General features: G+C 36.2%; 1 protein-coding gene across 6 annotated transcripts in view; it reads right to left on the bottom strand.

Annotated features, from left to right (window-relative positions):
• Positions 1 to 11,824, bottom strand: part of CLINT1 (clathrin interactor 1) — a 54,364-nt gene extending 42,540 nt beyond the window's left edge. For 2 of the 6 annotated variants that reach the window (XM_023528621.1, XM_023528622.1), the window contains exon 1: positions 11,582 to 11,731. In XM_023528621.1, coding sequence (XP_023384389.1) covers positions 11,582 to 11,622 — 41 coding nt within the window. In that variant the 5' untranslated portion in view covers positions 11,623 to 11,731. Of the gene's footprint in view, positions 1 to 11,581 lie in introns of all 6 variants that reach the window. The other 4 variants (XM_011356732.2, XM_011356733.2, XM_011356734.2 and 1 more) reach the window with 4 other exon arrangements.
• Positions 11,825 to 13,583: the final 1,759 nt, after the last annotated feature.

The following is a 13,583-nucleotide window of genomic DNA, read 5'->3' as shown; positions in this document are numbered from 1 at the left end:
AATGCTGATACCATGAAGGATTTTTTAAAAAAAAGGGTCAAGGAAGGAGACTAAAGAGTCATGAGAATTAAATACAATACATGATCCTGGACAAAATCCTGTACTGGAGTAGGACAAGTGACAAAATCAAAATATGGACTACAGAGAGATACAATAATTGTTTCAGTGTTAACCTTTCTGAATCTGATAGCTACACTATCACTATGTAAGAGAATAATCCTTGTTATTAGCGAATGGCACGCAGAAGTCTTGAGGCAAAGGGGGCATGTAACCTATTTTCAAATGGCTCAGAAAAGTGTGTGTGTGTGTAGACAGACAAAGACAGTGGAAAAGGAGGAAAAGAGAGAATGACAAATAAATATAGCAGAATCTTAAAAACTGATGAATCTAGATAAAGGGTATACATTTGTTCTCAACTATATTTAAAACTTTAATTTCAAAATAAAGTTATTTAAAAATCTGTCTCTTGCATAACATTGTGAATGTACTGACACTGAATTCAATACTTTAAAATGATTAAAAATGATTAATCTCACATGACTCTTAACTCAATAAAAATATTAAAATCCGCCTAAGTAACATACATAACTTGGAACAAAGTTAAACTTTATGAAAAGGACTGGTTGGTTCATCTCCTTTTCATTTTGAACTGTCATTTTCCTGATTCTGTAATTTGGAGAACATATTTCAGTGCCGAATTAGGCAATAACTAGCTTTCTCAAGTGCAATCATTCCTCCATTAATGCACTGAAGAGTTTAAATGCAGAGTGAACATTATGCTTTTTAAATAACAGAATGCATAAGTTTTAACGTAAAGGAGGTTTATCAGAGTTAAAACACATTATGAAATTTAGGCTTACCTGATTTTATTTTATACTTAAGATATAGTTAAAGGAACAATTAGTAGTACAGAAATAAATACTTCATAAGTTTTAAATCACACTTGTTCTGAGTAGCGTGAAAATCTTACGCCGTCCAGGTCTGCCCAGCTTGGAACGTGAGTCATCCCTTTGTCCAGCTTCTCCGCACTGTATCCACTCCATGCCCATTAGTCACTTAGTAGCCATCTCGGTTACCAGATAGACTGTCTTGGGTACTGCAGTGCTTGCGTTCAAGTCACCCTTACAGTAGTCTAATGCTACATCACAACGCCTACGTCATTCATCTCACTCCATCTCATCACATAGGCACTGCAGCATCACAAGAAGAAGGGTGAGGACAGTATGATAAGATATTATATATTGTATTTTGTATGTAGTACATAAGGGCTGGGTACTATTCACGGTTTCAGGCATCCATCAGGGGTCTTGGAACATATACCCCTTGGATAAGAGGGGACAAGTCGATAAATTATGCACATCTTATTCTTTTGGAAGAGCAACCACCACATCTCTCCAAAACCATGTTAGCATGTCAAACAGTTCTAAGTACTTATGAGTAAAAAAAAATTGTAAAGGTTCAATACTTTACTCAAATAAATAGGCCAAAAAATGCCCTCAATGAAGCCCTTAGGACTGTTTTAGTTACAAAGTTTTCATGTAACACAGTAACCTATTACCATATTTAATGACAAAAGTTAATAAGGCTAGCAAAATGTTTTATTTAGATAAAACAGTAACAGCATATTTATGACTATGTAACTAGGACACCAATTCCCACTTGCTAGGAAAACTTTTGGTCAAATATTTAGAGTAGAATATTTATTTAAAAGTTGTTTTGCAAATTCCATTCATTACAATCCTACTGTATCTCCTGTTGTATACATTATCAATTCAAGTTCCTCAAATGCAATTGCTAATAAATTTTAAAAGCCTAAGCTCACAAGGTCCATTAAAAAAAAAAAAAGCATGGGAATATTATTCCTATTTAACAACCCCAAACACTTCTACTCTGTATCGAAATTAGCAGCTTCAGACTCACATTATGTGTAAGTTTAATTATGAAACAATCTTTCCTATTGCTGACAGTTGCTTAAGGCCACTTGCACAGGTTCTTTGTTTTTTTTTAGTAAATCTATTTTTTTAAAAAAGGCAGAATAGTGTGAAGTCTCTTCTTGTTGAGAGGTATCACGTTAAACTGGCTTCACAAACAGATCAAATATCCAAGGTACAAGATCAAATATCCAAAGTAATAAAAAATGGATATAGCATAAGAGTTTTATCTGGATTATCAATCCCAATTGTAGTTTTTACAGGTATGATAAAATAGCCACTAAAATAATTTAGTAGTAAATGTTTTACTGTTAAGTAAATTTAAAACTAAAAAAAAATTTTGCTTACTTTTAAATTCCTACTAATTAAAACTAATCTAAGGAATAACAGTCTTTGCTCATCTACATCTTTTAATTTTGGGTTACAACTTTTTAAAGCTATCTCACAATGACAAAACTCAATAACCAAACAAAAGCAAACAAAATTTGTTAGGAACACATAGTAAACATTTCCACAATATATTAACTCATTAATTCTCTTAACAGACTTGGAGGGTACACCTTATCCTCATTTTATACAGCAGAAATGGACAAAGTCTCTACTTATGTCTCTCCTCCAATTTTTCTCCTCCACTCCTCATTTAAAGATAACATAGAAAACCAAAGAAATTTGCTCAGCATGGGCATTCTCACGACAAATTGTCTTTTTAAATGTGGCACCCAATTTAAATTACCCTATTAAGGTAGTTTTATTGACTGCATTATTAAATGACTCCTTCAAAGAAAAAAAATCTAAAAGAAAGTACTGAAACTAGGTAACGTTCAAAAAGAAAAAGCATAAAACCCTTCTAAGAGAATGATAAAATGATGATACCCTGCACTGAGACAATATCTTTATAGACAAAAATACTTGATATTGTACAGTTTGATTATATCACTTATAGGTTCCCCTCTCACTTCTGATTAAGTTCAGATGCATTGCTAAATATCAAACTGAAAGCATGCAACTAAAAAATTCTATCAACAGAATGATAAAATGAGAAATTCTGTAACTCAGCAGTGATAAGTTTGTGACTGATTACATTTAGATTTATAAATGCATTTATAAATCACAAAAACTAGACTCAACTTTTCTGACATAAAAATACTGTTTCCAGAACCTCATAACAAAAATTTTGAAACTTTTGTAATTTATTTCCTCTCAAAAACACAAAATAACCCCCTCCCGCCCACAAACATTTATACTTCAAATTATTTAATTTGGACTATCTGACTGGTGTAGAAGAGGGACGACAGCTTCCCAGCCAGCACTCACTGATGTCATCCTGTGCTCAGAACCATTTGGCAACAGGTTCTCACCATTGAGCCTATATCATTTGACCTGTTTCAGGTTTTTCGTTTCATATTTGATACTTTGGCCTCACCTTCCTTTAAGCAAATATACATTTTTAAAATACCAGGATCTAGCTCCTTCATGAAGCTTTAGCTCAGTCTTAATTGTTCTTTCCATTCTCTAAATTTCTACAGTATTTACATCCTATACCTCAAATTCAGATATCATACCATCTTCTAGCATTCTCTCTTACTCATGTGCTTTCCATGTGCTTGACAGAATCATACGTTGCCCTTGGAACCATGAGGTCTGTCTCTCATCTTACAGTACTCTACAAGGCTTATTAAGTATTTAATAAGCGCTCACTGAAGGGCCCTTATAAGGTGTGGCCAAAGTTAGTAAGGATATCAGCAATGTATTTTCAGTTATTACATTATATTTAAATATGTACAATCTATGTCAAAAATATACTACTTGAATAGGTATAGAATGAACTAAGAAAAATTATTCCTAAATGATCCAATTTGAACATATGGAAAGTTTGGGAATAAAACAGATTAATATGACATAACACTACAGGTACAGCAAACTAACTGCCATATAAAGATCATAGGATTATATGAAACTTCTTGAAGTTGTGGAAGTTGTTTACAAAGGACTACTAATTCTGAAGCATATAATACAGCTCATGAATATCACAACATTTTTAGGATTAATTACAGTGAGCACCTTTGTTACAATAGCTAAGATTTTCTTTTTCACCTACAGAACTTTTTTGCTTCTCTTCTGAGAGGCATCCAACTTATAAACATTTTTCAGAGTACTGCAAGAGGCCAGAACAATTTTCTTTTATGACAGGTACATAAAAGGGGAAAAAAATAAACAATTTCACTGAATTTGATTTGAAAACTTAGTATCATAATTTTTACAAGTAATTTTTAACTAGTATAAGGTGTACACTAGTAATTCACCTTTATTATAGAGAAATATAACAATTTTTAGTTTAAATAATGTTCTGTAAAAGCAAAAACTGAATATAGGTTCTAAAAACAGATCTAGATTTAAATCTAGACAATTTTTTAGATGTATTACTTTGGGCAAGTTGTTGGACTTCTCCGTGGCCAGTGTTTCATCAATAAATTAAGGATAATAATAAAGTTGTCACTACTGTTTTTGGCATATGGCAAATACTTGATAACTATTAGCTTTATTAGAAATATCTGGACTTAAAAGACTTCCTCAGTAATATAAATCAACTTCCCAAATTTAATACTCACTCAAAAATATTTATTGAGCACTTACTATATGTCGTACACTGTTCTAGTTGTAATACGGCAGTAACAAAACAAAGTCCCTGCCCTCTACAAGCTTGCATCCTAGATGAAGCAGAGGAATATATGTAAATAAAGTAAGAAAGGGGGAAAGAGTGCAGTGTGTGAACGTTCGCTATTTTACATAGGAACAGAACACTGGAAGATGGAGGGAGTGGTGGTAGATGAGGCCAGAAGGGGCAGCAGAGAGCTGGATCACATAGAGGCTGGAAAGCAGTGACTTGAGAAGCAATTGCGAATGTTCTGAGCAGATCTGACATTATTTTTAAAGAATCACTTTTGTTACTGTGTGGAGAGATTACAGGGTTAAAAATTTTATTTGGCTTCAGTGAGAAATGAGTCACACCTCGAAAGCCCATTTAGTATCAAACTTATAACTATAAGCTAAACACATCAAACTAAGGATATTATTTAACCATGTAGTTTAACTGCAAATAAAGTTTTAATCATACTTAAAAAAATGACAACTGACGAATGACAAAATTTAATAGAAAAAAGTTCAGTATGTTTATTTGCATTGTTCATTAATGGTTTGCTAAAAATGCATGAAAACAAATGGCAAGAAAAATAAACTGAATTTTCAATGCATGTCCTTTTTCTACTATAAATATATAAGGCTATCTGGATGAGAATTTTTGAGTCAAACAGTTCAAAAGCATGCATACACATCTACTACATAATGGTGAGTTTGTGGAAGTCATAAAAAGTTATTTATATAAGAATTATGTAGAACTTAAATACTCCCCTAAGAATTTAGAAACTAAAATAATAAACGAAATTCATGTCAAAAGAGACATTCTAAAATAACTGCCTAATTAGACTTTTCTTAAGTATAAAACATGCTCACCAATTGTTGCACATTAACAAAATCACTCCTATTTAGAAGTTCATTAGCTAAATCCATCCACAAGTCATAAATAGCTATAAATGGCTTCCAACAAGGGAATATGGTATGTTCTTTTACCTGTATTTAATTTTTAGGCTACAGGGCTATAGTAAGCCAAAAAAAATTGCCAGCTGGAGAGAATGGGTTGAATAGGAAAGTCCTTTCTGCAATGTGCTTTCCTTGCATATATTGCTCATCTCCTGTCAGAGATCATGGATTTGATGTATTTTACAGGGTTCTTTTTCTTGATATTGTTCAGTCTCATTAAGGATAAACTGTCAACTTCGATTTCTTTTAATAAATCTTTTTACATTTTAAAGATGCTTTACACGTTAGGAGTATATTTAAAATCTAGCAAAAATACAAAACAAACTGAACAAAAATGAGCAGATGGAGCAATCTGTCTTTCCAAAGACTTCGTTCCTCAACCCATCTTTTGAAAGAGTTATTTCTGTAATATGCTTTATAGCATTTAAATAAAAGCATTTATGATTTGGTAAACACAAGGCACACACAACAGAGGTAGTTATATGAGTCTTCCTATATGTAGGTTAAGATGTCTATTCAGGTGAAGAGTTTTAGGTGTGCCCACTGAAAATAATGATTCATGGATTAAGACAAAGTTGTTACTTACATACTTTTAAATAAGATATTCTGGCAACGATATTGTCTTTATTCTTTGAAATACTATATTTCTTTGATTTTCTGTATGTCATAAATTATTTTGTGCACTACATAATAATGATAGGTGTTTCAAGAGTTTAAGTACTGTGCTGTTTCACATGCATTTAATCCTCACAAGAACCCTGTAAAATAAATATCTCCATTTTACAGATAGGAAAAATTTGGGATACTATTCCAATGCCCAACTTCACCGTTGCTTAGTAATGGACCTAGGATTTCGATCCAGTTCTGATCTCTGAATCACAAACTGCTTGCCAGACCCACTGAATACCACCTGCAGGTGTCTATGTGCAGTAAAAGTATGTATGGCTAGCAAATTACTATAAAAATAAATAGATGAGCACACACGCATTAGTCTAAACAAGGAAAGCTCATATGAAATGACACCTTAAAAAAATATAAAAGTACTAACAGTTGAAAATGTCCCAGCATGTTAGTCAGCTGAGACTGAAAGAAGTTAACTCTTTGTACACTATACCCAATACAAGTACTAAAATGTACTTTGAATTTATGAGGTAGTTCTGCTCTCCAAAACTGGAACTTGAATTTGACCAAATGACTAGATACAATTACCAATTTACAGGAAATTACAGAGATTGAAGAAACACTGAAATAACCCCATGGGGATCTAAGTAACAAAATACAGACTGAGAGAAATGCAAATAACCATGTTTCTTCAACAAACAAATTGCAAGGAGGAAAAAAGTAGAGGTTGAACCTATAGCTTAAGAGAGTCAAGAGATAGATCCACTAGTCAGAAAAATCAAAAAGGAATTGTGAGGTAATTAAGAATTGAATACTGACTAGACATTAGATATTAAGTAATCATCTTTTTTAAAGGTTTTATAATGGTATTGTTATGGTCAAAAAAAGATGACTCTTTACCTTTTAGAGACTGATGTATTTATAGATGAAATAATATGGTGTCTGTGATTTGCTTCAAAATAATACAGAGTGGGGTGGTAGGTAGAAGTACAAATGAAGCAAGGTTGGCCAAATTGTTGAAGCTATTCATGTGCACACAGACAGTCCCTCCATTTTTTGACATATTTGAAATTTTGCATAATAAAAGCTAAAAAATAAGCTCCAGCTAGATATGAAATCCAGATCTAAATAAAAGATAAAACAAATTTCTTCAACATTAAAAAAAAAATATTTAAGCTGCCTATACTCTTTTATTCTTAAAGGAAATAGTAAATACATATTGGAAATAAGAAAATAACACAAGAGCATAGAAAAAAGTTCAACTGTGGAGCTATGCTGTAAAAACTAGGAGTACTAGTGAGTAGTACTTAAGATAAGAAGGCCAAGCACTTTTAGTGGATTTATCAGTAAACACATGAAAAAGTACTTGTAAACTAACACTAAATAAAGGGTTCAGGAAAACATGAGGCAGTTAAGTGTGTTTTAAAAGCATCTGGACAGCAGTACTAAATAGATTAATTTAAATTACAGAAAATCACTCCTATGCAATTACCCAAGAAATGCTGGCAGAAGGTAAATTAAACTCATCTTTCTTTGGAATTAAATGCTTATTATTCACTTAGCCCAGTTACTAAAAGGACAGTTAATTTATTGTTTTAGCAATAACAATTATTTACAACTGGTTCAAAGAAAAGTTGATATGGGAAGACTAGGAAGCTTACAGTCATCTTACAAGTTCTAAGAAGCAAACTGAACAGAGATTTATTGGCAAGATAGGAAAAATAAGAGGAAAGACAAAGTAAAACCATGGATAAGTTCAAGGCGTGGCATATTTGTAGTGGCAAGTTTCTTGAAGGCAGATATTTTACTTTTCAAGTTCGAAAATACAATACTGATCCAAAAAATAAATGTAGTATCTGTTGAAATAATTTAATGAGCTATTTTCTGTAAAAGCAAAAGGTTCTCCCTCTGGGGTCAGCTAGATTAGAACAGTAGCTTCTATAGCTCTATTATATTATCTAATATTTAAGAACTGAAAGACATGCATATAATGTCAACGAAAATCAACTTATTGGAGGAAAATGCAAGGTGTGTTTAAGAGAATAACTTAAAATGGACTATCTATAGCCAATTGCCTTAGGACCCTGGTCAGCGCTGTTGGAATCACTATCACAAAAAGAATAAGAGCCATTAAAATTACTCCTTGAGATAAAAGAGAAGGATTACAATAAATAAGTAGCAGTGTTGATCTACCACTACACCATGTCACCCTATGTTTCCAAAATTTGGAGAAAAAGTGTAATAGAACTGTAGCAACTTCCAATTTAAACTGTGAGGCATGACAAAATATAAGACTCTCACTTTACTACAGCCTCAAAGAAAAGGAGGCAAGTCATAGGACGAAAATGGTCAAGTCATAGGGTGAAATGGTCAAGCTAGCCCTCGCTGGTGGGAGCACTGCCACTTATCCTTTCCTGCCACAGCTGTCTTTTAGGTAACTTGAGGACAAGTGGGAGGAAACTGGCACTCCAAGCTCTGGCTGGCCTATGGTTTTATCTGCTTTTCCTCAGTTCCATAATGTTCTGCAAAACACAGCTATTTAATAACCAGCAGGAGGTGCTAAAATTTGTGGAAAATACCTCCCCGGCCCCATGAGACTTAAAGGTCTCAAAAGTCAATATTTGAAATATATCATTATACTTAAAAACTGCCACCATACTGGATCTAACCGTAGCTCCAGAGAACACATTTTGAAAGGGTACATTTTTCTTTCTGAAGTAAACCTCATTAGGTAGGGATGTACACTAAATAACAGTCCTAGTTTTCCTGAGTCATGGGTTGCACTTATTTACTGCAGAAAGCATTTAAATATAACATTTATTGATCGCTTTAAAAAAAAAAAAAAAGTGTCCTTTTTCAGTTGAAACCATCTCCAGAGGATGACTTTCTAAAATTTATCTGCTATTATGAAATACTAGCTCTAGTTTTTCTCCCCTGATGAGAATTCATGTCTCTCAAGAGCCAGGAAAGTTGGAAAAAGTCTTACTCTAGCTCGATCCCATATTTTACAAATAAGGACTCATTGTCTATAGATTCAAATGCTTCTGTCTCAAATCATACATATGGCTAGTCTAAAAGGCAGTGTCAAAATCTGAACCCAGGTCTCCAAAACCCGTAATCAATGCTCCTTCTACCATATAAACCTTCACATTCTATTAATCTCTTAATCACTACATTGTTCCCTCACTTTAAGTTCCCTCATCACCTCTTCGATATTCAGCACAGCCACTGTATGAATCTGCTTTACCTCCATTAATGGCATTTTAAGGTGATCAGTCTAACTGGACACACTGCCACAGGTACTGGATTTGTAAGATGCTTACAGTTTGGGGGAAGAATTTTTTCTCTCCTGCCAGTGAAAGATGAAAATTAAAACCTGAGTATTCATCGGTAAAATAACCTCATGTTCTAATCTTAATATCATGTGTCAGACACCCACGAAAGCTTTAAAAAGTCTTTGGTGGCAACATTCTCACATGTTCTCGAATAACTTGGTTCAAGTCTCTTTTCTAAATTGGGTTAGTAAAAAGGCAGAAGTTATTTTTCAATAGCTCTTCCACTAGATGACTTGATAACTACTAATGGGGAAAATTTAACCTGGAACATGAGAAGATCAGTAACGTAGGTGACAAAGACAATGAAGCGAACGGCAGCAGGAATACTGCCTTGATTGTCTCCTGAAAATGTACAGTCTCTTCAAATTTCTGAGTACCACAAATTTTGTCCTCTAAGATAACAAGGTGTTTCTTAGCGGTTTTCTTCGGCCGTCCTCCTGCTTAGAGATAAAGAGAGTTTTGTAGAGACTGGACTTTTAAAAAACTGTTTAGGCTAGTATGTTACTCTTTATAACATATATGAAAATTAAAAAAAACCCAATGAACCTGGATCTGGAAAAGAAACAGTATTTTATCCTTGAAAAACAAAACCGAAGGATATATAAAAAACAAAATAAGTCCAAAATAAACGTCCGAGGGTTTAATGGTCAAATGAATAGTTGATAAAGAAAAATTAAAGCAAACCACTTTTCATTGAAGTTTATCTCACTTTCAACACAGAACAGCTGCTATAGTTATCAAAAGTATACTGATCTAAACACATTGTTAAGAGCTTTATATGCTGTCTAAGCTCTTAGGCCTTAATTCTAACATTCTAAGGTAGGTGTCTATCATTACTTTCATATTGCACCTAAGAACACTAGGGCACGTCGAGGTTTAGTAATTTGCCAAGCCTGCAAAGTTTGAACTCAGCTCCTGAAACCTATGCTACTTAGACGCTCTTTTGGCTTCTTGGTAGCATGGAAAATTTGAAAATGTGGTCAAACTCTAAGTTCTATATGATGCATTATCCAAGCCACTGTGAATTTTTCCTGGTGTCAAGAAAGCCTAACAGTTTGCCATCTACATTTCCTGATTTTAGGTTGTATAGGTGGCACAAATGAACTGTTTGCCACCACACTTACTGCATACTTGCTACAACTTAAAAGGAAGAGGACTGGTTAAATTCTTAAACTTTATTTCCTGCTGACCTAGAAGACCTTACTTAACCACTGTTAATATCTTATATACCCAATTTAAGTGTTAAAGTTTCCTAGAGTAATAAGACACTAAGGTTATCACTAAGTTTTAAAGGAAATCAACTATGTATTAATCATTTTACCTGTCAGGGAAGTTAAAAGCAGATCAACAGGATATAAATCTGGGTTGTTTTCTTCTTTAGGGGAAATTTCTTAATGACTTGTTAATTAAATCGAAAGGAACAAATGGCCCTCCAATAATGAAGTGCAGTGGAAAAGGAAACAGGAACAGAATCACAAGAAGTTATACAGTGATCTACTTTCACTCGTGTTAGAAAAGCAAAAAATGAGTCTCCTCTTGAGTAACTTCAGCCTGACCCCAACGGATACTTGTTACACCTACGACCCACTGCAACACTTCAGGTTCATTAGAAATTACAAGCCCAGTAACGTAAAGGACCTTGACCAAGCCTAAGGTCTCCGCACCTGCCCTGAGGGACACAGAGGGCCAGTGCACTGCGTCTCCCACTCCCAAGCCTTCGCTGCTGCTCAAGAGGCAAGCACACAGCCTGGGGCCAAGACAGTTCTCCTCCAGGGCAATGATCCGGCTCTAGACAACCCCGCCCCCTCCCCTGACCAAAGGGTTTGTGCCTGGGGCAGTGGGAATCAGGGCAGAGTCAGGAAGGCCTGGATAGGAAAGAAGGGGACTAAGGATATTTTGAAATGCGGAAGAGTCCTTTCCCAGCCTCGCGGGTCGGGACGAGGATCCGGGCTGGGGAGAACCAGCCGCCGCCATGATGCGGCTGGCCAGGCCGGGGGGCGTGACGCGGGCCGCCCCGAGCACAGGGCCACCTCTCCTTACCCCTTTTCTCCCCTCCCCCGCGTGGGCCTTGGCCACAACTGCTCCCCCGATACTCACGCTTTGTCCACCAGCTCCCGCACCTTCCACATGTTCAACATCGTGTCCCGCGCGGGCCGGGCCGCCGCCTCCCTCTCCTGCTCCCCACGGAACCCGGAACGCTTCCGTGCCGGGGCAGATCCAGGCTGGGTCTCTGCCGCCGCCCGCCGCCTCGAACTCCCCAAGTCAGCTCCTTCTCTTGCCACAGCCGCGGCGCCGCCGGTGACACGTCGAGACGCGGGGGCAGAGGCGCTGCGTGGAGCGGAAGTGGCTGACTTTCCGCCCGCTGCGCGCGGGTCACGCCGGGACTCGTAGTTCTCTCTCTGCGCGCCAAGCGGAGCCGGTTACGCTAAGAGTTGATGTGCTAAAGTTGGTAATTTCTCTTAAACTCTCCTGGTCTTCCTCACTGCTATACCCATGACCTACAGAATCAGAAACTCTGGGAGTGGGGCCCAGCAATGTGTGCTTTAACACATCCTTCATGCTCAAGTTTCAGACCTACTGGTATAAGATTTAGTTAACGCTCAAACATGCTTTTCAAGCATGTTTTGCTATGTTATAAATAATCAAATGGAAGTGTGAGTGATATATGTGTTCCTCACTGAAAGAAACATCACTAATTTGGTTCCAAATGTCCAAATATACTTCCTTATCTGGGCCTTAGTTTCTATCCGTGTAAATTGAAGCGGTTGTATTCTAAAACTATTCCTCTCTAATTCTGAGACATGGTGGTTTTACATTTAGGCAGCTACCTGATATCCTTGTTAGATATTTTATTATTTAGCTCAGAAAGTCAGTTCGCACTCCATGGCAAACTGTAAAAAGGCAACACTACAGCACTATGACACAGCCAAGAACTTGGGCAGGTTTATATTCTTAAAGCACAAGTATATACACACGACATTCAGTGTTTTATTGCAATGGTTACTGTCACTTCATTTTTCACTTGCTCATTTTTGACAATGTTCGTGTTAAAGCTGTAAACAACCTTACAATTCATTTGGTTCAACTACTTAAATGCTGCAGTTCCTTTCATGCTACAAATATTTATTGAGTATCGTCTATGTGCCAGGAGCGGAGAATACAGCCAGGAACAACACGGAAAGGCCTCAGCTCTTCTGGACCTTAAAGGTTTTTGGAGGAAACAAAATAATCAAGGGAACATTTAAGATAATTGCAGATAGAATGTGCTTGTAGAAAACAGAAGATAATGTTATAGAGAATGACGTTAGAGGAAAATAACATTAGAGACTATTTAGGGCCTCTTCGAGGACATTATATTTAAGCTGAAACTTGAACGATTGTAAAGGAGCTGGCCATAAAAGAAAGATCTGAAGAAAAAAAAAAAAATTCCTGGTGCAGGGAACAGATGAAGACAGATTCAGAAAGGAGAAGTGAAATTGATTGCTGCTGGTCAGAAAGCTAGGTGACAAGGATCCCAAATCAAGAACCCATAACCTTTGACCCCTACTTCCTCAGGTCAAGTCATATCTTCCACTTAATTACTGGAAGCAGCTTTGAAAAGGGTGGCTTTGGGATTAAGTTCTGAGAGAAGCAAGTTGAAAGAATTGTCAAGCAGAAATCAGGACAAAGCTATCTTAGAGCTTTGTCAAGATAGGAGTGCTTGGGCAGACAAGAAGTGATTTGGAGAGGTTGATGGGGTGGGGCAGGTAAAGGTGAGCAGAGATAGGTAGAGAAATGGGGCTTTCAAATAAGGTTTGTTTCCTGTTAAAAAGACTGTCCAGCCCAAAGTTGAAAGGATGGAATGTGGCCAGAGGAGATAAGACAAACTCCTTTGCATAAATAAGAGCTCAGCAAGTTAACTTTCAAACTGGTCCAGGGTACACCAGCAGAACGAGCCAGGCATAAAAATAACCACATTCTCAACTCTGGGATTGTTTGCACATTCACAGCGGTTCACAGTCAGCTTCACCAGATTTACCCAGAGAGAGCAACGTCGTCTACTTTACTTATTCCAATGCCAAGTTTGGAAGTGTCTAGATTTATTCCAGAGGTGTCACCT

Source organism: Pteropus vampyrus, unplaced genomic scaffold, assembly GCF_000151845.1.
Source record: "Pteropus vampyrus isolate Shadow unplaced genomic scaffold, Pvam_2.0 Scaffold30, whole genome shotgun sequence".
Taxonomy (NCBI): Eukaryota; Metazoa; Chordata; class Mammalia; order Chiroptera; family Pteropodidae; genus Pteropus; species Pteropus vampyrus.
This window is presented reverse-complemented; position numbering and strand designations above follow the sequence as displayed.